At 41.4% G+C, this 27,661-nt stretch overlaps 1 protein-coding gene across 6 annotated transcripts; it reads left to right on the top strand.

The window, feature by feature from the left end:
- The first annotated feature begins 712 nt into the window (after nucleotides 1-712).
- On the top strand, nucleotides 713-27,649 carry LOC136425763 (flavin-containing monooxygenase 1-like). Of its 6 annotated transcripts, none has more exons than XM_066414708.1 (10): nucleotides 713-1,056; nucleotides 9,262-9,391; nucleotides 10,800-11,017; nucleotides 11,624-11,870; nucleotides 12,557-12,612; nucleotides 13,377-13,622; nucleotides 14,490-14,631; nucleotides 17,684-17,832; nucleotides 24,908-25,003; nucleotides 26,504-27,649. In XM_066414708.1, exons 2-10 carry the CDS (start codon nucleotides 9,277-9,279, stop codon nucleotides 26,816-26,818), a joined length of 1,584 nt encoding a protein of 527 aa, XP_066270805.1. In that variant the 5' UTR covers nucleotides 713-1,056; nucleotides 9,262-9,276; the 3' UTR covers nucleotides 26,819-27,649. The 6 variants fall into 6 exon arrangements, with proteins under 6 accessions (XP_066270805.1, XP_066270804.1, XP_066270803.1 ...); XM_066414707.1 differs by having other exon boundaries at nucleotides 9,223-9,391; nucleotides 13,377-13,583; XM_066414706.1 differs by having other exon boundaries at nucleotides 9,223-9,391.
- The last annotated feature ends 12 nt before the right edge of the window (nucleotides 27,650-27,661 follow it).

The following is a 27,661-nucleotide window of genomic DNA, read 5'->3' as shown; positions in this document are numbered from 1 at the left end:
AATAGACTAATATCTTTTTGTTTTTAATCTACGGTGGAAAGACACAGTCTTAACAAAAATATTAGTGTTCAGGGCATTGGTTCAGGGATGTGTTGCTGGAAAGACGTATCCTTCACAAATTCATACTTCAGTTATATGATTAGAAAGTCTAATATTCAGTACTAGTGTTCTGTATCGGCAGCAGTATTCTATGAAAAGAGATACTGTTTTAATAAAGAGTGACTTTCTGCAGTTGCATAATTGAAAAGTGATACAACATCTACACGCCCATTACCTTCAGCCATATCATACCATATCATACCATGTATTTTGTACCTACATGGCTGTACTTAGCCCGTGATAGGGCATGAATGTACAATAAAGGTTATCGTCATTATTACTATCATTGCAAAGATGTACCCTTCACACGACCAGCTAAAATGATTAGATATAAAACGATTAGGTGGTGCGATCTGTGGCCGGAGGGATGCTAGAAAATGTGCGAATAGCCCGTAAAATACGCTTTAAAGTTAAAACAAGATCGATCGCAGCACACCGCTGTGAAAGTTTTAAATCCTGCGTCAGGAAAAATGTAAAATTCCAATATCTAAAAGGCAACATTACCAACGAACTGACCCATAATTAGCAAAAAAGTAAGACAGGCAAATAGCCGAGACTTGCAGCGCGGCGAGTCTACTTGGCACGGTGACCCGGTTTCTCGAAAAACCCCATGCGGTACCCAACACGGCTTGAAAACAATGGCGGAGTTGTTACGCTGAAAACCTGAAAATTGGTCAACTTCGCTGTGATATATCTTACTTCATACTGCGTCCCAGTTGAAAAAGATAGTTTGTCGAGGTGTTGTAACTCTTTCGGAGCACAGAGACGCAATTTACAGTCTGATGCGACCTATCTGGGCTGTACAGTGGCTGTACATATTACATTGTCTAACTGCTCATTTCGGCGTGTAACACCGGCTGACACCACAACAACATTCAACTTTGACACGACCTCCTTGTGTCTTTTGTCAGGTTTAGAAGACTGACCGGTTTAACCTCTATCTATAACCACTGCCAGGTGAGTCACTCAGTAAAGATATGATCTGACAAAAGTTATACTAGCCTGCTAGTAAATTGATAGACTGCGCCGCGCGCCGTGGACTATAACGTTACTATGTACTATACTATAAAGTATAAGGGCTTGGTGTCTGTGTTGTTCTCACGCATATAACTGCTTTATCTTCCTTAATGTTATAAAAATAACGTTGTAGAATCTAATGCAACCTGCACGACTACCAGAGCCGGTAACGTATTAAACTATCCTGGGAAGCTTAGAATCTATTTCAGATATTTGGAAGTTTCAGACGTCAGTTAAAGTTACTGTCATGTCATCATGTTTACAAAATGTAGTTTTTTTACGACGTTTCAGGGGCGAGCCTATTGTGTTCACTCTACTTAGCGTTTTTATGTGTGTGTGTGTATGTAGAAAACCAGCATAAGTCGAGAACCTGGGTAGATTGTCTTGGTATTTGCATGCATTGGTAATTGTGGGTAGTGTAACGAGCCATTTCTGGCCTGTCCCTCACCACTAGGTGAATCTCCGGTCTTAGATCAAGGAGCACTCACAGACCATGCATCAGTCCCATCAAGTCTTTATTCAAGTGTCTACTCATCTATATACGTGACCTCCTCGGAGGTCACTGGAAGAGTCTATATACACCAGGAGGGGGGCTGAGTCCACAATGGTCTCTTACACTCTTCCCCCTATGAATATGTATATATATATGTATGAATGGTTTATTTCAGAGAGTAAAATATGCACAACAGTAGCAGTCAAGCGACTGAATTGTAGCTGTAGCATTTACATTAAAATCGTTCACGTCAATTCACAATTAAATACGAAATACATAGTACAAAAACGCATTGATTATTAAAACCATTAATCCTTTAGGACAATATACAAAGATCACAGCGATAGAAACAAGAGTCTTAGGACCCAAAATCTCCATGAAACTTTATTTTTTTATTAAACCAGTTCCCCCCATTCTATATCGCTCAATGGTATGACCCACACTGGCCGGGCAAGGGGAGAAGTGGCTATAAATAGCTACTGACCTAGATAAGAGACCAACAGATGGTGCGACCTCAAAGCCCACAATAGAGTAGATATTCCTCATTACTTATGCAAATTCAGTATGAATTTGCATAATTAGCACTTCAGTTTGTACATCTCTATCCAACCTACCGGCATATCAAATAACATTAAAATCTGTCGCTCCTTTCTTCAGTTATTCTCCTTGCAAAATATTTACAAACACGCCATTGCAGTTCCAGTGACACATACCAGGGGGCCCAAAATCGACCTTGACCTTTCTCCTCCCAGCACCTACCCACATACCAAATATCATTTCAATCCATCCACACGTTCTTCAGTTATGCTGATTTTAAGCGTCCGGTGACACATACATACACACACGGTGACACAAACATACACACACGCGCACACACACGCAAACACACTAACTTTGCATGATTTGCACTTCAGTGTGTACATCTCTGTCCAACCTACCTGCGTACCAAATAACATGAAAATCTGTTGTTCCTCTCTTCAGTTATACCCCTTTAGAACATTTTTACAAATAGGCCATTGCAGTTCCAGGGACACAAACCAGGGGGCCCAAAATCGACCTTGACCATTCTCCTCCCAGCGCATACCCACATACCAAATATCATTACAATCCATCTACACGTTCTACAGTTATGCTGACTTTAAGCATCCGACGACACCCATGCAAACGATTTACCTCCTTACTTATGCAAATTCGGTCTCATTTGCATAGTTTGCACTTAAGTGTGTACAACTTGGTCTAACCTACCTGTGTACCAAAGAACATGACGATCTGTCGATCCACTCTTCAGTTCTTCTACATTGAAGATTTTAACAAATACGCCATTGCAGTTCCAGTCACACATGCCAGGGGGCCCAAAATCGACCTTGACCTTCCTCCTCCTAACACCCACCCACATACCAAAAATCATTACAATCCATGTACAGGTTCTACAGTTATGGTGACTTGAAGCGTCCGGTGACACATACATACACACAAACACCAAACGCAAGCAAAACAGTATCTCCATGAAAATGCCTTTTTTCATGGAGATAATTACATACTGTAAATCACTTTAATATAGCAGCAGGAAAATATAGCGGTTGGGGGAAAATGGAGTAAGTCACGGCACTTAATTTTAACGGTGTGAACAAACATTACTGTCTCAAATATTAGTGATCAAATATTAGCGATGATGAAATTTTAGCTCTTGACTAGTGACCGTTAAATCAGCTAAAATTAAGTTACAGTTAACAAATCAAGAATTACAGTATACGTATTAAGTAAGATAGCGGCTTGTATTGCAACGAGGATCGTTCAATTTGTGCGACGATCTAGTTAGGCACCTACTGACTTGACCTCTGGTGAGTGGCAGAAAGTTACGAAACTGATCGGATTTGCTGAGAGTGATCCCAAAGTTCGTGACCAGTTGGAGACGACGTGTCTGGAGGGAGGGTAGACCCAAGTGAACACAGGCATCAGTGTACGACGTGTAGTCCGCGCCCATGATGATCCGTACAGCACGGCGTTGGACCTTCTCGATCCTGTTGCTCTGTGTGGTGGTCAATCCTGAATGCCAGACAGGAGCGGCATACTCAAGAACAGGGCGAACATATGTGACGTAAACTGTGACGAGGTCGTCAGTGGAGATGTAGAAATGTTTCAGTTTACGGAGTAGGAACAAGCGCTGGCTTGATTTACTGCAGATGGCGTCGACGTGGGAATTCCATCGCAGGTCGTGGTGTAGGAATACTCCCAAGATCTTCATCACTTTCACCTGTTGTAGTTCGATGTTGTTTATTTTCAGGGGAGGTGTTGGGTACGGGACCTTACTGAAGTGTATGTGAAGAACTTTGCATTTGCCAGGATGGAGCTTCATGTGGCTGTCGTATGACCAGTTTTCTATCAGTCAGGTCATGTTGTATATTAGAAGGTGCTGAGAAAGGGCGTCTGACTTCTAATAAATTCAAGTCGTCTACGAACTTCCATTGCTTCGAGACAGCATTACGAGCAGCACCATTGATATACGCAATGAAGATTAACCGGCCAAGCAGTGTGCCTTGAGGCAGGCCGCATGTAACGGTGGCGTTGTCAGAAAGAACCCCGTGGTACCGGACCATCTGGCGCCTGCTTGTCAGAAAGTTAGTGATCCACCTCGTAAGGGAAGGCCGTAGACCAACTATCTCTGACCCTTTATCTACAAGTGATCACAACACGATCACGATGAAAGATAAAGTGAAACTTGTTCCTAACTCAACTGTCAAACGATTGTGTAGCCTCCTTTGCGGGATTCGTGCCTAAGATCTTTTGGCCAATGGATTACTTCCTATGATTGGCCTGAAGTTTACTCAGCTCCTACCGCAGTTGAGAAATGCAGCGCTATGCACACTACTCTCCTGTCCCGAATGAACTTTTCTTCCCGCTGAAAGTTGTCCGTGTGCACCACAGCGACAAACCATGGTTGACACCCAAAGTCAAGGCACTGATTCACCAACGACAACAGGCCTTCCTCTCAGGTAACCACAACACTTGGAAGTACCTTAGAAATAAGATCCAATGCATGATCAAGCTAAGGAATCGAAAAAGACCCACTTCAACACCAAAGTTAGATCCCTTAAGAAAGAGGAATTACCGCCCAATGGCATAAAGAAATTAAATCCATGGCTAACATGACCCGAACTGAGCCAGATATCCACATAGATGGCATCGATCCCAGCAACAAACCTGGTATAGCAAATGAAATCAACAAAACACTTGCTTCCGTGATCCAGTCTCACCCACCCATCGACTTGTCTTCTTGCTACCCTCCTACTTGCCTTCCCGTCCAGCACCGTCAGTAGAACCCTGGGAAGTCTACAGGAAACTTCAGAGAGTCAGAACACGCAAAGCAGCTGGCTCTGATGGAATACCGGGTAAACTCATTAAACTATTTGCCTACGAACTGAGCTCCCCCCTAGCGGATATTCTCAACTGCTCTCTCCAACATGGCTTAGTGCCTGAGGAGTGGAAATGTGCTACTGTGGTCCCGATCCCCAAGTCCAAGCCCCCCTCGGTGAATGAGCTCCGGCCAATCTCTCTGACGTCCCTCTTAGGAAAGGTTGCCGAAAGTGAACAAACAAAACTCTCCTGAAGTTAACAATAAAATATGATGACATGAATTTCGAACAATATTTTGGTTTAGGCCCCCTAGCAGCTTTTTTGGAACTGCAGGAGCAGGTTTTGCCTCTGACTGTGAAAGGGAATAACTCAAGAAGGGCTTGATGGATGGTAATGATTTTTGGTAAGTAGATATATAGCTTGAGTGATGATGTACATGATTAGATACTTCTTATGCAAATTAGATATATTAAGACAATCAACTGGTATGATTTATAATTGATTGGAAACACTCCTGATACGTCAGTCATGAAGGTTAAAATCATTTGGCGAAGGTATGAGGTTGTGGAACTCTAGTTACTCTTCAAAAGGGGCCATCTAGATTTTAATTTGTGACTTTTCCCGGGATTCCTAGATCCTATCTGTGCCATGCTGTAAAAACATACTTTTCAGCAGCAGGTTGACCTCACCTGTATTGAAAGAAAAAGATAAAGAAACACCCTTTCTTTACTTGCTATAAAACACTACTTGGACTGTGCAGAAATGCACTTTGAATGGGTCAATATTTCTAATTATCTAATAACCACTAATTAAAAATGCACTTTTCACACATGGCTCCACATACAGCCCACGATTCCGTTGCTGCATAGGTATGTCTGCTAGGTTGCGTGTGATGTATGCGTACGTTCACAGAAGTTCCTGGGTAGGGTTTTGTACCCTGGGAGACCAGACACCGTATATCGGCGCGTCACCAAGCACCGCATGCGCGCCCAAGCTTTCCCAGTATACGGTATTCGGCTAGCGGAGCTTGGGTTTACAGTGGAGAGTGGGACGGTGTCAGGAAAGCTTGGGCGCACGTGCGGTGCTTGGTGGCGCACCGATATACGGTGTCTGGTCTCCCAGGGTAAGGGTTTTGCCAAGCAGGTACAGTCAAACCTGTATTAGCGGTCACCTTTGCATAGCGGCCACCTGCCCATAGTGGTCACTTTTTGTCGGTCCCTTGGATTTTTCCCATTGACATAAGCATTAAGAATTAGGCTATAGCGGCCACCTGTCCAACGCGGTCGCGGCCAGACAATTTTCAGTCCCGCAAGTACAGTAACACTGTCGGTAACGGTCACGGCGCGCCGGTAGAAGCCGCATCGCCACCGCACGCCGGGTTCAAAATCTTCATTTTTTCAAGCAGTTTTCAAATTTATGTGGACTCAACTGGATAGGATGATAATAAAGAAAACCAGAATGTTTTATCTTTGTTAGAAAATCCATGGTTTGACGCGAAGCAAAATTGACCATTTCTGTGCATTTCGACTGGACAAATATTACGGCAGCTTTTTGGAAAATACAACTCGCACATGTAGCTGATGCGGTAAGTTCGGGAAATGTTTGAATGCCGGCCCAATATCCGTTTTCCCTGGTGCTCAAAGTCAAAACGTGTTTCGCGCAATTTTCAAAATGGCGCTGATAGTCAGCAGCACAAAGGTCAACGGAAGACACCACTGTTTTGGAGGTATAATGCGCTAAATTAATTTTGCTGCAAAGTATCACTGAGGATAATTACTTTACCAAAAGCTTCAAAAGAAATATGAATAACATTAATATGATGTAAAATTTGGGCTATTGCAATTTTCTGAAAAGAAAAAAGCCATTAAAAGAGCGACCTTCTTCTGAGTACCCTATTAGCATAATGGTAGAAGCTGATAATGACAAACGGGAAGCCAAACAACAACAGACTAAGGAAAACTATCGCCACGATTTTATGTTTCAAAACGGTCGAAAACGAACAGTAAGTGGCAACTGAGCAACATGTATTTTGTTCATAACTACCTAGGTGGCATTTTGCTGCGAAGGACTTTGAACTTTGAACTTTATTCACCTTAAAATCGGTGGCACAACGCTTCCTGTCACGTGTGCGTTACATATCAAATCAAGTCAAATATGAACAATCATAAATACAGAGGTAAGCTTATTATGCTAGGGGATAAAAATAAATAATAACCATAGCATAGTAATGGTGATAATGATATATCCGTGTAGGTCATAACAAGAGGTGACGTGTATAAGAACATGCTGTCGCTTGATTTAAGATAGTAGGCAAATTAAGTCGTGTAAACAAAACATAAAGTCTCGAACAAAACATAATGTAGGTGAATTAAGTCGTACGAAATAAAACTTAAAGTCTTGAACAAAACATAAAGTAGGCAAATTAAGTCGTATGAATAAAACTTTAAGTCTTGAACAAAACATATTGAAGGCAAATTAGGTCGTATAGAACAAAACTTAAAGTCTTGAAGTAAAACATGATGTAAGCAAATTAAGTCGTATAGAACAAAGCTTAAGGTCTAGGACAAAACATAATGTAGGCAAAGTAAGTCGTATAAAACAAAACTTAAAGTCTTGAACGGGACATAATGTAAACAGACTTTGTTTCATACGATTAAAACTCGTTGGTGACGCGTGTGCCTGCAGCGAAGCAGTCGCGAAGGATCAAGAGTAGAGTATGGCGATGCTGGTCTGTACAGACATGAAGCCCGAGCAAGCCATGGATTTTGGAGTTGGCAGATACAATAATTCTTTTTTCAAGCCCATAATAGAAGTAAAAGAACAACAATCGACTTTCTAAAATGTGACTTACCTATGCAATGTTTACATGTGTACTGTACGGTGAATAAATGTATCTCAGTGGGTACTGAAAATATGTGTCACTCGTGGTCAATTAATCAACATTTTCTCCATAGCGGCCACCTGTCCTTAGCGGCCAGTTTTGGCCAGTCCCTTGAGTGACCGCTATAGACAGGTTTGACTGTATTTGCAATTGGTGATGTATTTTTATGTTTTAAATTACGCTAGCTATGGTGTGGGTCCATATATGTACATGTATGTCAAAGGCATAACTCGTATCTTCATTGGTAGGTGTGTTAAGTGGTTGTGGAAATGGAGGTCAAGTTCGAAAATGGTTCAACTGGCATTTTCCTACAGTACAACAAGAGGTTGCCCTATATAATTGTCTAATTCAGTCCTATACATAAAACAAAAGGAGAACAAAGAGCCCTGGGTGTCCACTGATGAATGTTTTAATGTTTATGTTTAACAATGAAATATAGAAGTCCCCGCAGGGTAGTGCAGGGTCCGTAAAGTAAAGTATCACAAGATGATAGGACTTAAGCAGTTCTATTTGAGAAATAGTGCACCATTAAAGTCTGGGGCCATCAGTAACAATTATCCAGTATAATGGCCCATCCTAGACAATAAATCGCCAATACAACAAAATAAACCGGGATAGTAATTCCTAGAAAGGAATCAGGATCTGTGGTTTCACACCTTACATCAAGATCCATTTCATGCATTTATCTTACAACTAGCAGGTCACTAGCAAAGGAAATTAATCAATTATAACAAACACCTTACCCACAATGTACCATAAATACTTCACAGAGAATTGTGTCCTACGGACTCTTGTTATATATTTGCTTTGAGCAACATAGTCTAATAGATCAGATGTGGAGTTGGGTTATTTGATGGTCTGCATGCCTTTTTCTGTGCATCAGCTTTTCTAGTGGTAGCTGACATGCTCTAATTCAGTGTAATGTTGGTAAATTATTTGTGAAGCATAATGGGATGCTTTAATTCTATGAAGCAGTCATTATTTGTTATCCAGATTCATTGTTACGCATCACAGAGAAGTTGTTCCTTTCATGTACAGAACACCAGATGGCCCAAAAGTCACAATTGAGCCTGTTAGTGTGCACAATCATCCTTAAGTTTGTGATTTAAGTAACCGTGTGCAAGCTTCATGATGAGCTACTTTTAAGTATGAGCTACTTTAAATTATGTATCAAAATACATGATTTATGTGCTACATTGTAAGTAGCTTTACCCAGCCACCCGAATCTAGTGTAGTGCATACAAGAATATGTGTCAATTTACCATTAAGCATTGACGGTCCTCATGAATTTCCTGTTAACTTAAGTGTTGTTAGCCTTCTTAAATTTTCTGTTAAGTATTGCTAGCCTTCCCCCTCCCTTCCCCCCACGCAAATGCAGACCATGCATCTAAACTTATGTGGCACTACTTATGCCCAGACTGTGGAGACACTGATGGAACAGAAACGAGTGGCGATCATTGGTGCAGGTGTGAGTGGACTGGCAGCCATTAAAGCATGTTTGGAGGAGGGACTCGAACCCACCTGTTTTGAGCAGAGTGAAGAGATTGGTAAGTCATTTCAAACTGATATCAAGTCCAGGTATGACACTGAAAAGATGTGCATATAACTTGCTGGTGGATTTTTCGTAAAGATATCAATTTCATAAAATTCTTGCCAATACTTTATAGGGCCAGGCACTCCAGACCTGTGCTATGTTTGTCCCTCCACATGTTCAATATGGTGGAGATTGTAGAACTAAATTCTGCAGTGAATTCCACTTACACGAAGCAGAACGAAACAGAGATTCACATGATGTAGGTATGACAATAGCTTATTTGATCTTTTTATAATTGTTTTTATTGGTCAGAAATTACCCACGTGCAATGGCAGCCTTTCAAGTACTGAATTGGCACAAGGTTTACAATCACACAATACATGGGCAACAGATACATTTTTGCTCCACACTTGCATTTTTTTGTGGAACTTTTGCAAGGGTCTGGGCGGCGGCCATTCAGCGCCACCAGGTGACCTCAATACGACCATCCCCAACCAAACTCAGGTACCCATTCACACCTGGATGGAGTGAGGAAATTCATGTAAAGTGCCTTTCCCAAGGACAAAACGTCGGACGCAGCTTTGCCGGGAATCAAACTTGGGACCTCTTGACCTCGAGTCCAAGTGTAACAGTGGGGACCAACCTCCACTAACTAACCAGTCTAACTGGTCCGGACCTTTAAGCCTAGTGGTTAGGGCATTGATTTCCCAAGCCGTTCAGATCGGGATTGGCATGGGTTCTAATCCCGGGAGCAGCGTACTCGCCCCTTTGGGTTTTTACAGTGGTTCCCACACCGGGAATTGAACCCGGGCCTTGGCGGTGAGAGCGCCAAATCCTAACCACTAGACCATAAACAAGTGATCCCAACCGAGATTCGAACCCACGCCAAAACCGGCAGCCCAGATCACTGTAAGGCACGCACGCCTTAACCACTAGGCTAAAAGGTCGCGACCAGTTAGACTGGTCAGTTGGAGGCGCTTGAACCCCCACTGTTACACAATTGCCTAACTGCGTTAGGCCACTGACGCCACGTGTTTCAATGTAGTGTCATTGCGGGGCATCTCTATTGGTCAGGAGAATAGTGTTTTGCATGATACAACTGAATTTTTGCTTGGGCATACTCTGAGTGGTGTTGTGCTGGTCTAATGGTTAAACTAGACTAAGAATGTTTGGCCTAGGACCCAGAAGTCCTGGGTTTGAATACTCTGGCATCATCAATGTTGTGCCCTTGGGAGAGGCACTGTACACCACTTGCCTCTCTCCACCTTAAGATGTAAAACTGGGTACCTGACTTCCGTTGGGCAGGTAAACGGAGGCTGAAGGAGAGGGATGGGCCCCGCCTTCGATTACTGGTGCCTTACGGCCTCAAAAAGGCTATGGCACTAAAACAGTAACCTTTAACCTTTACCTTTTCCCGACAGGTGGTTTGTGGCATTATACTGATGATGGTGGGCAGCAGCATGGTGCCAGTATGTACAAGTCTCTCATCTCTAATGTCAGCAGGGAGATGTCATGTTTCAGTGACTTTCCCTTCAACACAGACACGCCCCCTTACCCACCACACTCCCAGTTCCACCACTACCTGCAGCAGTACTGCCACAGATTTGATCTGAGGAAATTCATCCGTTTCAAGACTCAGGTACAGTGTAGTACTAGTCTGTATGTTTGACTGTAATAGTAATCATATTACAATGAATCTGATGAACAATTATAGTAATGATGAGAAATGCGTTCTTGCGTCTTTGTGTGTGTGAGTGCGTGTGTGTGGATTTCTGTCTGAGAGTGTGTGCATTTCTGTGTGAGCGTGTGTGTGTGTGTGTGAGTCTGTGTTTGCATGTGCATATGTGTGTGTGTGAGAGAGAGTGTGTGTGTGTGTGTGTGTATGTGTGAGTCTGTACATTTGTGTGTGTGAGAGTGTGTGTGTGTATGTGTATATGTGTTAGTCTGTGTATGCATGTGCGTGTGCGTGTGCGTGCGCGTGCGTGCGCGTGCGCGTGCGTGTGTGTGTGTGCATTCAATGATGCCATGTGTTGGGGATACCATACCGGTACAAAACCTGGTATTTCTAATGGACTGGACAAAAACCGATAATGATGATCAATCATGATAGATTCTCCTGTTAGTTTCAATTGACAAATGACTAGGCATACAAATCATTTTTCATTTGCCTCTAGCCAAGTCACCAGCATAACAAATACATATAAAAACAACTAAAATCTGAAGACCATTCGTTTGGGTTTTTAAGGTCGTCAAGGTCCAGCAAGCAGAAGGTTTTGTAGAAGGAGAATGGAACGTACACACAGTTGACACAGGGACAGATGGGACGGAGCCATGTCAACATGTATTCCACGCTATCATGGTTTGCTCTGGGGTCTACCACCGACCTCACATGTCGTTGTTTGCTGGTCTGAAGACTTTCCAGGGTACTGTGACCCACAGCCGGAGCTACAGGACTCCTGACAGGTTTCAGGGGAAGACTGTGCTAGTTATTGGTGAGTGAGTAGCTCAGAGTAACATGATCATACAGTCCAGGAGTGCTAAAAGTGGGTATCTCACTGGACTGTTCTAAATTGTAAAAAGGCATTCACAAAGTCAGTGCCAATCATCCCCAATTTGTCACCTGTAATTGCAATTTGCGAGGTTTTGAAAATGAAAAATGGCGCATATGGGCGCAAACTGGCGCAATCTTACACTGCAAAATTTTTGATGAATCATGATTATTTCATATTGGTTTTGAATTCAGTGGCAACACTACTATTTCCAATTAAATCTTGTTTCTGATTTGCAGCTCAAAATGAGAGTGTGACAATCTCCGGGCGCTGCCATTTTGTTATTTTGCTCATGCATTTCTTGTCAGTGTAACTGCAAAGGAAAATTTGCAAAATTCACAAAGTTGGTGCAATTTCCCTGTGAGATACCCTAACTGATGGATAATTGGAATTTCATACTAGTCTTATGACATATGCAAGGCACGTTCTACAGTTAGTGCATCTAACGTTAATAAAAATGATTCTTTTGCAAGTCACAAAAACATATGGTTGAAAGGACCAACGTGTGATATGTGCAATAAAAGAATTGTACATATCCTAATAACTGTTGATGCAACAGGCATGCATGAAACTTAGTGTCACTGTAAAAACATTTACTTATAACTACTAACAATAAATTCTTGTTGCAGGTGCCGGTAACTCGGCTGGTGATATTGCTGCAGAAGTTGGCCTTACCGCTTCAAAGGTAACTTAAACATTGTATATATCAAGCCTTAAGTCTTTCACTTGAATGTGTGCATCATCATATTAGTTATAACAGATACTGGCATTATTATAATAGTTACTGTTTACAGTATCAATAGTTATTAGTGATGTTGCCAAAAAGAAATTGAGAGAAAGAAAGTTCTAGGTTTATTTGTTTACTTTAAATGTAGATATTAAATGTAAACTCTTATTGTTTAAAACTCTTAAAAATGTTAATTAAAATTTTTTAACAGTCACATGTTTTACAAACTTAAAGGAAGTGGCATTCTCTTTTTTTCTTCTTCTTATACTTAGGCCATGTTGATTTGATTATATGGAGGACAATTGCACATGCCTCAATTTTCATCTGTTTCAAAAAAAAATTTGATCATACTGTCTGTAAATCGTACAAATGAGCTGCAAAATGAGCAAATATATGCCATATATCGGAAAACAGATGGATACAAAGTCAATTCTAAGGTCAAAGAAGAAGATGTGAGATGAAAAATGAAGAATCAGATTCTATTGTTAGGTATACCATACTCTGTGTGCTTTATCATTTGTTCAACTTTGACCAGTTAGATTTAATAATGAAGGCAACTTTCTTACCAAACTTTTTTGCATGCTTGCATCAGTTTTGGGGTTCCCAGAGGATGTCATCCACATAATCGCATCAACTTGGCCTTAAGTTATCTAACTTAGTGTATTTAGAGCCTGTTGGTCATGAATATGCAAGTACCATTCTCCATACATTTATACTATTAGGTTTACTTGAGTTTGCGTGATGGTGTCTGGATCCTTCCTCGCTTAACACATGGTGCCAGACCGCTGGATCTGTCAGTCAGTCGGGCTCTGTTGCATGCCCCCGACTTTGTATCAAGGAACTACATAAAGATGTTATCCAGAACCCATATCAACCAAGCAAACTACGGGCTACACCGCACAAAGGACCCGTACACGCATGGTTTCATGGTGAATGACGAGATACACTATCGTTTGGCTTCGGGAAAGGTAAGGTGGTTGGCACAAATATGGGTCCGCGCGTTATCCGTAGATAACGCGCGGACCCCTCGGCTATACAACTCCCTCGGCTGCACAACTCCCTTGCCGGCATAAGAGCTCCCCCCTCCCCCAATATATATGTCGCGCGTTAATTAGGAGGCCTGCACAGGAGGCTAGAGGTTCCCTAGCAAGCTTGCAATGGCTGAGTGAGTGAGTGAGTGATCTTGGCTGACACAGGGACACTAGATATCCAGACTACCATACATCCCAAGTCGGCCTGATGATATCTAGTAATGATATGCCCACCCTACAATCGTTGCTCTGTCAAAATGTCAAATTCCTATGATAGAAAACACTCAAATTTCCTTGTTGATTAAGCTTTAATTTGCATACTTTGCATCTGACTATGTACATTTACTACCTGCAAGTGCTGGAAAGTTCAACACATTAGGTCTCCTTTCCTGTTAAGGGTGGGATTTTACATTGTCTCAATATATTGCCTTCAGTTTCGAACTTTGCCTTTGAACCAGTTGAGTGCACGGCTTATATGATACATTCGTATTATGTAGATTTGAGATTGAAATAGTTGTATTTTTTGGTGGTGGAAAATGACTGAGGAGTAGCCACTATTAGTCAGTCAATGTTCTTTGTACCTTTCTTTTAGCGGCTAACTCAGGTCTCTCCAATGTTACTGTTGTCGCAGTTGGGTTCCTCACATTTCGGTCTGTATTAAAATAACATCGGCTTTGATACCTTTGTGAGGTCGCCTTTTGTTTTTGACTGAGGGTTGCGTGTCTGAGTAATGAAAAAGATGAAAAAGCGCCATGTTTCGTCCTCAGTCTGGGTTCACCCGCTTTGCCTTTTTTTCTTTATCAGGTTGTAGCCAAGCCTGACATCACAGAATTCACCCCGGCTGGAGCCAGGTTTGCTGATGGCAGCTGTATTGATGCTGATGAAGTCATCTTCGCCACAGGATATGACGTTTCCTTCCCATTTCTGGATAGTGATATCCTCCCAAGTGAGTTATTTCTTATATACAAATCATAGTGACATAATTTAAAATCTACATAATTCATATCACTTTATGACTAGATACTGGATGCAATATAATTATGTAATGCTATTATTCAATTTGCCTTTGCAACAACATTATTGCTATTAGTTAATTCAAAGGTACATCTTTAAAGGGATACCCAAGACCAGAGGAGAGTGTTATTTTCTAACAGACACATCTTTTTGAATACAAAATCAACAAAATTTGTACAAATTATTCACAGATATTTTTTAACCATTCATAATCCATAAATTGAGTTTTGCCCCTTCACAAACCCATGGCGTGTGATGCATGCTGGGAAGTATTGGTACCTATGGGATAATTGCTGAAGTTCAAGGTCAATTTTTGGGTCAACGCAATAGAAGAATTAAGTTGCTTAGGGTGAAAATTGATGAATAACTATTCACACAAACGCTACAAACATCATTGTCAACATGGGACCTACATGTAGATTTCCTATTAGTAAGAGCCACCAATTTGTGTGAGGGCCTTAAGTATGGGTTTCAATTGGATGATTGACAAAGTTCAAAGTCCATTTCTGACCCAAAGCAAGTGGAAAATACAGTTACAAAGGATATAAGTTGACAAACAAATATCCAGAAACACAGTGCAAACTATCAAGGCAATTTTTAGGCTCAACCCAAGATTTCTTAAGAGCCACCAAATTGAAGTTTGTCCAATGGTTGTTTGTGATATAATATGTTACACCTGCTGTAATAAATCTGAATGGTACTTGGGGGGGGGGGGGGTTATCAGAATATTGATGCTGTATAATGAGACTGCTGCCGAGTCCATGTTCAAGGTCAAGTTGCCAATACAATTACGTTCTTCGATTCAGAAAAATATTATTCGCCGAACCAGAACACTCTCCTCTGGTCTTGTGCTTTAAGTAATTAGCATGATGAAGTATGACAAATTAGTCTTTTACAATTCAGGCCTGGAATGTAGTTGCTATGGCCCTTCTCCTGACAAACATGGGTCTGACCATGATATTACTGAAGTCTAAGATGCTATCTTTTACTGTGAAAGGCAGAAATGTTTCGCTACTAGAATCAAAATATACAAAAAGCCCTACATCAGTGAAAAATTAGAGCTGACATTTCAAGAGGAAATATCTCTATCTGCTCGTACAGAGTTGGAGCTAAAACAAGCCTCATCCTGCAGTATTTTTTATTGCATTGTATTGCTAGCAAATGTGTGTGTGACTGTAAGGTCTAGGAGGCCAGATGTATTGGGTATAACGGGGGTGCCCTAACATCGCACGCGCCCTAACATTGCACAGATTTTTTACTGACCTTATTTTGCATATTATTATTAAGTATGCTGTGTTTGTGACCGCTGACTATGCTGATAAGGAAGGTAGATAAATGAAGTTCATGCACATAGATGTCATTTGCATTCAAAACATATTTGTACATATAATTATTATTCATTTCTTGTTTTGTCGAAAAATAGTATTTTGACAATAATGCTGGTAGCGCTGAGTAGACTGAGTAGAGGGTCACTGTGTAGCTATACGTCCCGGTGCCTAAATATACGACCTGTGCCAAGCTGATACACAACTATCATTCACGTAAGAAATATAACTTCATAAAACACTAAAAATTTGGGCCTTTAAGTGTTTGTCGAGTAGAAAGCCGACCAAAGAAAACCAACGTAAACATTGGTGTTGCTGGCGACATTGTTTTCCCGCTTTTTTTCCTCGCCGTGATGGTGGTGGGGCAATTTAACACACAGCGAGGTTCAGAGATTAGTTACGCTCTAACATGGGATTGGTGCCGTCTATGAAAAGGAATCTGAATACAAAGATGGCGAAGACATTAGGCAATAAGTAGAGTATTTTTTATGTAAGCGGTTTTGTTTTTTTGTGATTATTTTGTCAGTTGGGCCGCATGCAATACGTACGTCAGGCCAGGCACACAGTGCGTAGTAGCCTATTTCCCGTGAAAACATGAGCTGGGATGCCCTAGATATACATGTAGCCCCTCTCACATGACGTGAGAAGTGCTCATAGTGAAAATTTTCCGGTCAAAAGAAAGCTAGAATATAGTAGACTGCAAGCCTCATTTACATTTTCTTAACTCCATCACCAACTTCCGAAGAGAGCAATATTATAAAAGCGTGCCAATTAGGCACACTATCAAGCGTAGCACTAAATCAGAACGAACATTCGCGAAAACGTCTCACAGCGTTTGCGGCTTGTAACTTGGAGCGTGAAGGGATCATGAACAGTCTGAATACATTTCTTATCCAAGTAGATGAATGTGTTCAAAATTCATTCATCAAAACCGGACCACTCTCTGGCAACCAGCGATGCAGCGCCGTGAGTTAGAGCGTGTAAAAAAAACGTGCGATGTTAGGACATCCCCCATTATACATGTAGATCATGTCATTGAGCAATGTACAAAATCATATAATATTCATAACGGTTACCCTAATTTTATGGAATTATTACAGTAACATTATGTACAAAACATCAACAAAATGCATTTTCCACTATGGATTATGTATATATTACAATTTTTACTGGTGCACACCCCAATTTTTCATAACAGGGGTCTATATTTAAGGTACAATTGACAAAAAGTGATCATGAAGAAAAGGTTTTCATGGCTAAGAAATTTCAATGGTGCCTTTGGTGAAAATTGATTCTGGGCTGAAACCTGAGACAGGTATCTCACTGGACGGAGCCAAATTGCACAAAGTAATGGAAATCAGCACCAATCAGCACAATTTGTCGCTTGAAATTGTGATTTTTTTCTTTTGATTTTCGAATTAAGACAAGAAAGGAACTGTGGTGACATATGATTCACAGTTTTCCCCCCATCAATTTGTGGTCTCATCATAATACAAGTTAGACTGCTGCTGATGTAGCAGCAATTATAGCTTTTTCGGAAATTACTGATAGATGACCAGATATAGGCTGAAGATGCTTTTGATTTAAATCCAGAAGACAACTCTGACTAACCTTACAGAATGAAGGCTTTTCACATTGAATAAATGTCTTCACCACTAGGTAGTCTTCAAGACCAAGAGCTGTACAAGTTAGTCTTCCCTGTCCGTATGAAGAAACACACCTTGGCAGTGATTGGTCAGATTAGAAACCGTGGGGGTGCGTCACCAGTAGTGGAGCTGCAGGCTCGTTGGGCTGCACAAGTCTTCCAGGTAAAGGTGCAGCATTGGGGTTTGGGACTCCATGGAAGGTAAGGGTGCTGTCATTGAGGTTTGAGACTCCATAGAAAGTAAGGGTGCTGTCATTGGGGTTTAGGACTCCATGGAAGGTAAGGGTGCTGTCATTGAGGTGTGAGACTCCATGGAAGGTAAGGGTGCAGCATTGGGGTTTGGGACTCCATGGAAGGTAAGGGTGCTGTCATTGGGGTTTGGGACTCCATGGAAGGTAAGGGTGCTGTCATTGAGGTGTGAGACTCCATGGAAGGTAAGGGTGCAGTATTGGGGTTTGGGACTCCATGGAAGGTAAGGGTGCTGTCATTGGGGTTTGGGACTCCATGGAAGGTAAGGGTGCTGTCATTGAGGTTTGAGACTCCATAGAAAGTAAGGGTGCTGTCATTGGGGTTTGGGACTCCATGGAAGGTAAGGGTGCTGTCATTGAGGTTTGAGACTCCATGGAACGGTAAGGGTGCAGCATTGGGGTTTGGGACTCCATGGAAGGTAAGGGTGCTGTCATTGAGGTTTGAGACTCCATAGAAAGTAAGAGTGCTGTCATTGGGGTTTGAGACTCCATAGAAAGTAAGGGTGCTATCATTGGGGTTTGGGACTCCATGGAAGGTAAGGGTGCTGTCATTGGGGTTTGAGACTCCATGGAAGGTAAGGATGCTGTCATTGGGGTTTGAGACTCCATAGAAAGTAAGGGTGCTGTCATTGGGGTTTGGGACTCCATGGAAGGTAAGGGTGCTGTCATTGGGTCTCTATGGAAGGTTAGGGTGCTGTCATTGGGGTTTGGGTCTCCATGGAAGGTAAGGGTGCTGTCATTGGGTCTCTATGGACGGTTAGGGTGCTGTCATTGGGCTTTGGGTCTCTATGGAAGGTAAGGGTGCTGTTATTGGGGTTTGGGTCTCTATGGAAGGTTAGGGTGCTGTCATTGGGGTTTGGGTCTCTATAGAAGGTTAGGGTGCTGTCATTGGGGTTTAGGTCTCTATGGACGGTAAGGGTGCTGTCATTGGGCTTTGGGTCTCTATGGAAGGTAAGGGTGCTGTCATTGGGGTTTGGGTCTCTATGGAAGGTAAGGGTGCTGTCATTGGGCCTTGCGTCTATATGGACGGTAAGGGTGCTGTCATTGGGGTTTGGGTCTCTATGCAAGAGAAAGCTCAAAAGATTCACTCAGCAGGTATCTTAACACTGGACTGCGCCAATTGCAAATTGCGCTAGGAAATTGCACCAGACATTCTTTTGTTCCAATTTTCCCTGCAGTCACAGTTTCGATACAAGATATAACAATGTAACTTTCTTGGAAATCGCAGCATGACCACTGCATTAGAAATATACGATTAAAATTCATCAAAATAAAAGGATGTTCACCGTTTAGCGCCATTTTGCCGATTGAATATTTTTCGTTTTTTCTTTTGTGAATATCAAACTACTTGAAATACACTAACATGATTGTCAATTTGCTTTTCTAAGCAAAAGTGGAAACTTACCTTTCAGTCACTTGGAAGTACAGTTTTGAAGCTTTATTTTCTGTTCAAAAGAAACTAAGAAAATCATAAACCTGATTACAGCAGTATTGTTTTTTGTGTGAATAAAGGAGCATACAGTACTGTACATGTATGTCGTCGTAGACAATGAAGTAACGTTGGTTAACATAAAATCGCCATTTTTCCGATAATGGTTGATTGAAATCAATCTGGCAACTGAGAACAATAAACCATCCTTTTTTCTGTTATTCTGTCAGTATCATGTATTACCTTTGCACTAATTCTATAACTTTGGTTAACATAAATTCGCGGGGTACTTAAATTCGCCATATTTTGAAACGGTGTATTTTAGGGATATGTGCTAGATGCAAAATCAGTTATAACGCCAGCGATGCAAACCGGATAGACTAACGTATTCAGAACACTGGCTGAAAAGCTTCGATAACCATGCATTAGAAGTTGGCGACGTCAAAAACTCTCCGTCCCTTATTGACAGAGTCTGGGGGCTTCGTGGGGGAATCACACTGCACGGTTGTTCGCTGGTTTATAAGACAGATGTCACATCTCCTGCCTGCTAAACACAATTATTTACAAGACAACTTATTACAATCTCTTTTGCTAACCTGCAACTGGATTCTAAGTGTGATCAATCATCAAAACTCCTCTTTGTTGCTACAACCTACGGCACGTGTATTTTCCCGCCGCCATATTATTACCCAGAATCCTGTCGTCAAGCAGACGACAAAGGTCTGTGAGGAACACTTTTTTGTCTAAATGTTGCGTGTGATAGTGGACTGAAGACGATATTTTCCTCAAAGTTTGCTCCTAACACAACAAGGAACACATGGACATAGTAGTATAACCATTGCTACGGCATCCAGCTAACTTCCCATGAATAATGTACACGTTGCCATGACGGTGGGGATCGACTTTGAGTGACGTTCTACCGACTCAGCAAACGGGATGTTACCGCAGGCCTGATGTGTGCGGGGACAGGCTTTTTAGCGAATGCCCACAAACGCCCACTCTGGTGAAGTCCGCGCTGCACGAATCTATCTTTTTTTGCTCGGAATATGTTCAGGTTGTACTCCCATTAATTAATCCTGAGTTTCAAGTCAATCCATCGATCCGAAGCTAAATAAAGCGAACTTGAAGATTCTTACCTGGCTTTTTAGCGAATGCCCAGCAAAAAATGGCTTTTTAGCGAATGCCCAATATATATGCCAAAATATCGGCCATCGTGACACGGGCGCTAAATCTAACACCATAAACATGTTCAACAAGTTGTCCCCTGAATGTGTACTCAGTTTCCGTGCTGTACACGCCTGTAAAGTCACTTTATTTTACGAAATACACGGCGCGGCCTGCGGCACGTATCCGGAGTAGAGGCCGCCTGTAACCTGTCCCAAATATGCAAATGAGCCGCCATATTGGATTTTTACGTCCGGGGCCGTGGATTCCCGCGCCGTGTATTTCGTAAAATAAAGTGACTTTACAGGCGTGTACAGCACGGAAACTGAGTACACATTCAGGGGACAACTTGTTGAATATGTTTATGGTGTTAGATTAAGCGCCCGTGTCACGATGGCCGATATTTTGGCATATATATTGGGCATTCGCTAAAAAGCCTTTTTTGCTGGGCATTCGCTAAAAAGCCAGGTAAGAATCTTCAAGTTCGCTTTATTTAACTTCAGATCGATGGATTGACTTGAAACTCAGGATCAATTAATGGGAGCACAACCTGAACATATTCCAAGCAAAAAAAATAGATTCGTGCAGCGCGGACTTCGCCAGAGTGGGCGTTTGTGGGCATTCGCTAAAAAGCCGATGCGATGTGTGCGGTACGGCCGTTTTTTCGTGTATTTTTTTTTACTTGGACACGTCTATATCCATAGCACTCTCCTCAAGCCAAGGATGGAACGAATAGCTGCTGTATAAAATGTAATTAGCGGTAAGATATTCACGAATCTTCTCTCCCGAAATAATGTTCACACCTGTCCGACAACACCGTCATTGTGCGTGTGGCGGACGGTAGTTTCAAGTTGAAATATTATGGTGTCAGCACGACTAGAGACAAAATCTATCATGTATATGATTAGCGCAAAGATAGTACATGATACTGACAGAATAATAGAAAAAAAGGATGGTTTATTGTTCTGCTAGATTGATTTCAGTCAACCATTATCGGAAAAATGGCGAATCTATGTTAGATTTTCTCTCTAGTCGTGCTGACACCATAATATTTCAGCTTGAAACTACCGTCCGCCGCACGCACAATGACAGTGCTCTTGGACATGTGCGAACATTATTCCGGGAGAGAAGATTCGTCATTAATATATGCCGCTAATTAGCTTTTATACAGCAGCTGTTGTGCCCATCTTGACTTGAAGAGAGTGCCAAGGTCATATAAACGTGACCAAATAAAAATAGATACACGACAAAACGGTCGTACCGCACACATCAGGCCTTCGGTAACATCCCGTGTGTTGAGTCAGTAGAACGTCACTCAAAGTGGACATCCACCGTCATGGCAACGTTTACATTATTCATGGCAAGTTAGCTGAATGCCGTAGCAATGGTAATACTATATACTATGTCCATGTGTTCCTTGTTGTGTTAGGAGCAAACTTTGAGGAAAATATTCGTCCTTAGTCCACTATCACACGCAGCATTTAGACAAAAAAGTGTTCCTCACAAACCTTTGTCGTCTGCTTGACAACAGGATTCTGGGTAATAATATGGCGGCGGGAAAATTCATGTGCCGTAGGTTGTAGCAACAAAGAGGAGTTTTGATGATTGATCACACTTAGAAGGTTAGCAGGTTTAAAAGAGATTGTAATAACTTAAAGTTGTCTTGTAAATAATTGTGTTTAGCAGGAAGCGGACGTGACATTTGTCTTATAAACCAGCAAACAACCGTGTAGTGTGATTCTCCCACGAAGCCCCCAGACTCTGTCAATAAGGGACGGAGAGTTTTTGACGTCGCCAACTTCTAATGCATGGTTATCGAAGCTTTTCAGCCAGTGTTCTGAATACGTTAGTCTATCCGGTTTGCATTGCTGGCGTTATAACTGATTTTGCATCTAGCACATATCCCTAAAATACATTGTTTCTAAAAATGGCGAATTTAATTACCCCGCGAATTTATGTTAACCAACGTTACCATTATGTAAAGGTTTAGGCCATACTGGTTTGATTACATGGATGACATCTTCTGGGTGCCCTGAAGCTGCTTGCAAAAAGAAGTTCCATTATGAAATCTACATTGTAAGTGGACAGGAAGGTTAAACAAATGACTGAACACACACTAGATGGTTATGCCAAACAAAAATTCTTTATTTTTGTTCTAACATCTTGTACTTTGAAAGACTTCGCTAAGCCCTAGAAATACACTTTGCAGCCTACTAAATACACATATTTAGTAAAAAACATCTTGAACCAAAACAATAATCATACACAACCTATTAGTAAGTAAGTTCATGACAAAATCAGTAATTGTTATAGTTATGCTGGGAAAAAAGCATTCTATGACCCTATTGTTTTCCAATGTTTTTTTAAATTTATGGCATTATATGTGCTCATACTGCAGCTTCTTTAGTCTTATACAATTTACAGTATGGCCAAACTTTTTTTCGGATCCAAATCCAAACTTTTCTGTTAGGTTTATCTTTTTTTGATGATTTTATCATTATATTGTATTTTTTTTACACTCAACACCTCTGTCCAAAGTGATAAACCCAGGTTTGGGCCAAGTAGAAATCAATTTTGGCACTGCAAGGGTGTTTTTCTTAAAATTGAAAAGAGAGGAAGCAACATACAATATTTCCATCATTTTGGGCATGCAGGTAGCTGCAAGGCAGGACTTAGTAGTTGCATAATCAACTAGAGTTCCACGAACACATTATCTTCGCCAAATAATCAAGGCTTATTATGGAGAGTGATTAATATTTAAATGCTTATCACCCCCTACAAATTTGATCATGCACCATACCATTTGGACGTTATGATGGGGCGAATGAGTCCAGTCTAGATAGGGTTAAAATCATTTGGTGGTACAGGACTAGTATATGTGTAGAGTGTGCTGATATAATATGTTATAACTGGTCATGAAAAAATATGAGTATGTTGATATTATATGGGCCACAAAGGTTCGATATTGCAGTGTTGTAAGTTGAAAGTGATGATGAAATGGTACAGTCAATATATATGAATAGAATAAATCTTTATTCCATATCATACACATTTTGAAAGACATAGTACATGTACATGTGACTTTTCCGCACCTAGCAGTGGTGCAGTTTTGGTGCAGTGTACTCTCCAAGCTGAGGAGTGGGTCTGGCTGTTTTTTAACGTGTTTTCAGGTGTTTTTGTCAGGCTTTCTATTTTGTCCCCTTTTCGCCAACCGTGTCAAAAATGCCTAAACTGAACGCGTTAAAAACCAGTAGGACCCACACCTCTGCTTGGAGAATAGTTTATTTATTTGACCTACATGTACGTTTATGCAAGGCCATCTGTGACCTGACACTGTCCCATGTCTCATGAAATGCAGTGGGTTAACAAACTTTCCTTACTAATTATGCAAATTAGCTCATTTGCATAATTAGTCATTGATTATGTAAAGCACCATCTGAGCTCTCTACATACCAAACATCACGACGATCTGTCGACCCCTTCTCACGTTATTCATGTCCGACTGTCAAAACAAAAACACCCACTGCAGTTCTTAACAAGCCGCTAGGGGGCCCACATTTACAGAACTTACTTCCTGTGGCATGAACTATCTACCACACAAAAATCATGACCATAGCACTTTCAGAAAATATGCCCCTAAATTTTGAAGCTCCGCTGCAGTACCTTAGGTACCCGCTAGAAGGCCCATTATCGAACTTGACCTTCCTTTCTGTAAATCCTACCCATCCACTAAATATCATACAGATCCATCAACAGCTTCTCGAGTTATGCTGGCGACATACAAATACACATCCACACAAAGCCCGCGGCAGTACCGACGGAAAATACCAGGGGAACCATTTTTTAACTTGACCTCCGTTTCCACACCTGAAAAAAATCATGAAGATCCATCAACGTTTCCGTCACTTTTTTTGCCTAGTAGACATACAAAGACAAAAAAATGCAAAGTCCACTGCAGTACTGTTGAAAAACGCAAGGTGAACCATTTTCGGACTTGACCTTCCTTTGCACAACCACTACACACCTACCAAAAATCATAAAGATTCATTGAAGCTTTCTTGAGTTATGCTCCTGACATACATTCAGACCCACCCTACAGTTTTTTCAACCGAAAACATAATCTTCTCCGAGTACAAGTACTCGGCGAAGATAATGAGGATATCTAAGACTTACAGTTCCATTTTTTTTCATATTAGGAGGACTTCAATACATGTAACACAATGTACAAAATTAATATAATTCATAGCTGGTGGAACATAAATAGATACCAAATATGCACCTCTGTTGAGCCTTGGGCTGCAGGACTGGTGTCATGAGCATTGTATATATTTAACGTTTCATATTTGTATTGTATTTCATTCGTCCCTGACAAGTGACGTTGTTACATGTATCTGTAGGGAATAACACAGCTTCCTGATCAGGACATGATGTTGGGATATTTCAGAAGGGATCGGCAGTACAGAGACGCCAGGTTTGGCCCAAACAAATTACCGGTGAGTCATGACTCCTCACTGTGAGCTACGCTAGCCAAACACATGCTTAGAATGTCTCATTTAAAATGATTTGTTCAGCATTGCCTTCAAGATTGTTTTGCAAATTTTAAAAGTATCTTTAGTAAGCACTTCACCATCTTAAGGCCCTGTCACACTTGTGCGTATATCATGGCCGTGTTAGTTGCGTGTTAACATTTTTGTCATACGCCGGCGTGCGCACAATACGCACCTAATGCGTTTCTCAATTGTTTTGTGGAAGTTTTAGGTACGCAGGCACACGCAAGGCACTGCCCAGTACGCCTGATATTTTTGAAACCACCGAAAACTTTCGTGCGAACGCTGATAAGCAGCTCAGACATCATAAGAACGCAGTTCAAACGTCCGACATCGGTCGAGTAAGGTACGAGCGCGCTTTGTGTTTGCGCTCCAAACGCGGTGATCTCTTATACCGCACGATCTCTGCGCAGCGACCACATCACATACTTGTAGCGCAGATACAACGCACGATGATATGGCGAATAAGAATATACGTCACCAATGAGTGTCGTTCGTCCTGCAATCGGGCAGCGCATTGTACGTACCAGTAGCGTATGAACAACGCACAGATAACGTGCGGATAGCGTGCTTATAGCGTACTCGACGAACATCCGGGGTACATTCCAGATTTGGTATTTCATTGGTCGGGTCGGGTATTCAATTTAGTTAAGGGCAGAGAGGAAACAAACACAGCCAGCAAAGTGCACATAACTTTTGATTTCAATAATCATTGAAATGGCCCACACAAATGTGCCCATTTAACATACACATAAAAGTTATACCGTTCGTTACTTATGGAGGCGTCTTATAATTACAGTTTTCGTAACTACTGATATCAACGCAACCAAATTCACAGGCTAAATAATGGCTCTAAGTGTCACGGCGTGTTCCAAAAGTAAAATTGGTGTCCCTGTTACATATATACAAAAGGTCCTACTTGTCGTCAGTTATGGAGGCGTCTTCCCATAACAATTTAAGTTAATACTCATATCATGCAACCAAATACGCTCATAATTTGATTGGCATTAGTTGGAAGTGCGTCAGGCATGCGGTTGGTAGACGTTGTGTGCATCTGGAATACGCTCAGCATATGCACCTGATACGCAGCTATTTGCTGCAAGGATAACGCTATTGCGCGCTTCATATGCAAATCATACGTGTCTCAAACGCATTGGATGCGTTGAATTCCTTATTCACATGCTATATGTGCATGACTAAAAAAAATTGATATTTTGACCGTACAACTGCGTATTGTCAAAATTCAACATGGAAGTCACACGGAATGGCTTATACGCACAAGTGTGACACCTGGGGCTTTAGCTGAACTAAATGCTCTCTACACAAGGAAATATACACAATATTGCCAGCCATACCTTCTGCCTACCCCAGTATGACTGATAACAGGACTGGTATAAAGATATGTTTAAGATCTATTTGTGCGTTGCTTTTGCACAAAACCTCCAGGTGGTGGATCTGAGGTACACAGATGATATTGCCCGTGACATCGGAGTCAAGCCAAGTTTCTGGCGCCTCGTCCTCTGGGATCCAAGTCTGGCTTTCCATACGTATTTTGGACCAGCCTTTCCCGTCCACTACAGACTGATGGGGCGGCACTCGTGGTCTGGGGCTGCTGCATATGCAAAAACAGCCCTGATCAAAACATACTCAGCAACATGCACCAACAGGGTCCAGACAAGGCACAACGTCAACAGCCTGATGACTGTTCTTTTGGTATGTCTAATGGTGGCAGTACTTTCAGGGATTGTGATGAAAAGTTAGATATTCATTCCTTTGCCTAGTTTGTAGTGCCAGACATCTCTGACATGCAGACACACCACACCACAAAACAATACCTCCATTCAAGGAGGTGAGTTGACCATATTAAAGTCACTGTATTTGCCATTGTGTCAATAAAGCCTCTTACTATATTTCCCTCCATATCTATGGTATGGAGTGAAATATAATATAATTACCCTCAGACTTTCAACATGTTACATTGCCTAAGATAGATGTGGCAATTGCTAATAACATTTCATGAAAATGACAGGTACTATGTAAGAATAGGTTATGAAATGGAGCAGATTAGGTATAGTGTGGAGGGGAAGGTTGGGTGAAAAAGTTGGTGCAGGCTGTCAACACTTATCGGGACCATTCAAAGTATCAAATTGAATGTTTTTAATTTCAATCTTAGACTAATGGTAATTTGTATGATCAAGGAGCCTCTATTCAACCTACGGAACCTCCTTGGTAATAGTATGATGAAAGCTCAATGATTTATTGTTTTATGCACAATTTCTCTTTGTATTTCTTCCTTTATTGGATATTGTAAAATCAATAAGTAATGTGTCTTCCACCTAAAGCCTGTTTTTGTTCATGTATTTTATTTCTTATGCTGCTGAGTGCAAATTTATAGGGCCTGTATTTCTTAATGTGACCCACAAGTCTTGTATTGTTGAATTATATTTTATTTTATTTTCATAAATCGGTAGCTGCATGTGTACCCCTTGTTCTGATACACACCTTTGGCTTTGATTCATCAAAAATTGCATCAGGTTGAAGAATGACTGGATAACAATGTCTTGGTTGTAAATAAAGAACTTAATATCCAGACCTTTGAACTAT

This window comes from Branchiostoma lanceolatum, chromosome 19 (assembly GCF_035083965.1).
Source record: "Branchiostoma lanceolatum isolate klBraLanc5 chromosome 19, klBraLanc5.hap2, whole genome shotgun sequence".
NCBI lineage: Eukaryota > Metazoa > Chordata > Leptocardii > Amphioxiformes > Branchiostomatidae > Branchiostoma > Branchiostoma lanceolatum.
Note: the sequence above shows the minus strand (reverse complement) of the source record. Positions and strands in the feature narration are given on the sequence as shown.

Excerpts from the sequence above, each read along its gene's own strand:
- LOC136425763 (XM_066414706.1), top strand. The coding sequence starts at position 9,226 with ATGCATCTAAACTTATGTGGCACTACTTATGCCCAGACTGTGGAGACA. Across the intron at positions 12,613-13,376 it reads TTGGCCTTACCGCTTCAAAG|GTTTACTTGAGTTTGCGTGA; the intron begins GTAACTTAAACA and ends TTATACTATTAG. Across the intron at positions 25,004-26,503 it reads TTGGCCCAAACAAATTACCG|GTGGTGGATCTGAGGTACAC; the intron begins GTGAGTCATGAC and ends CAAAACCTCCAG.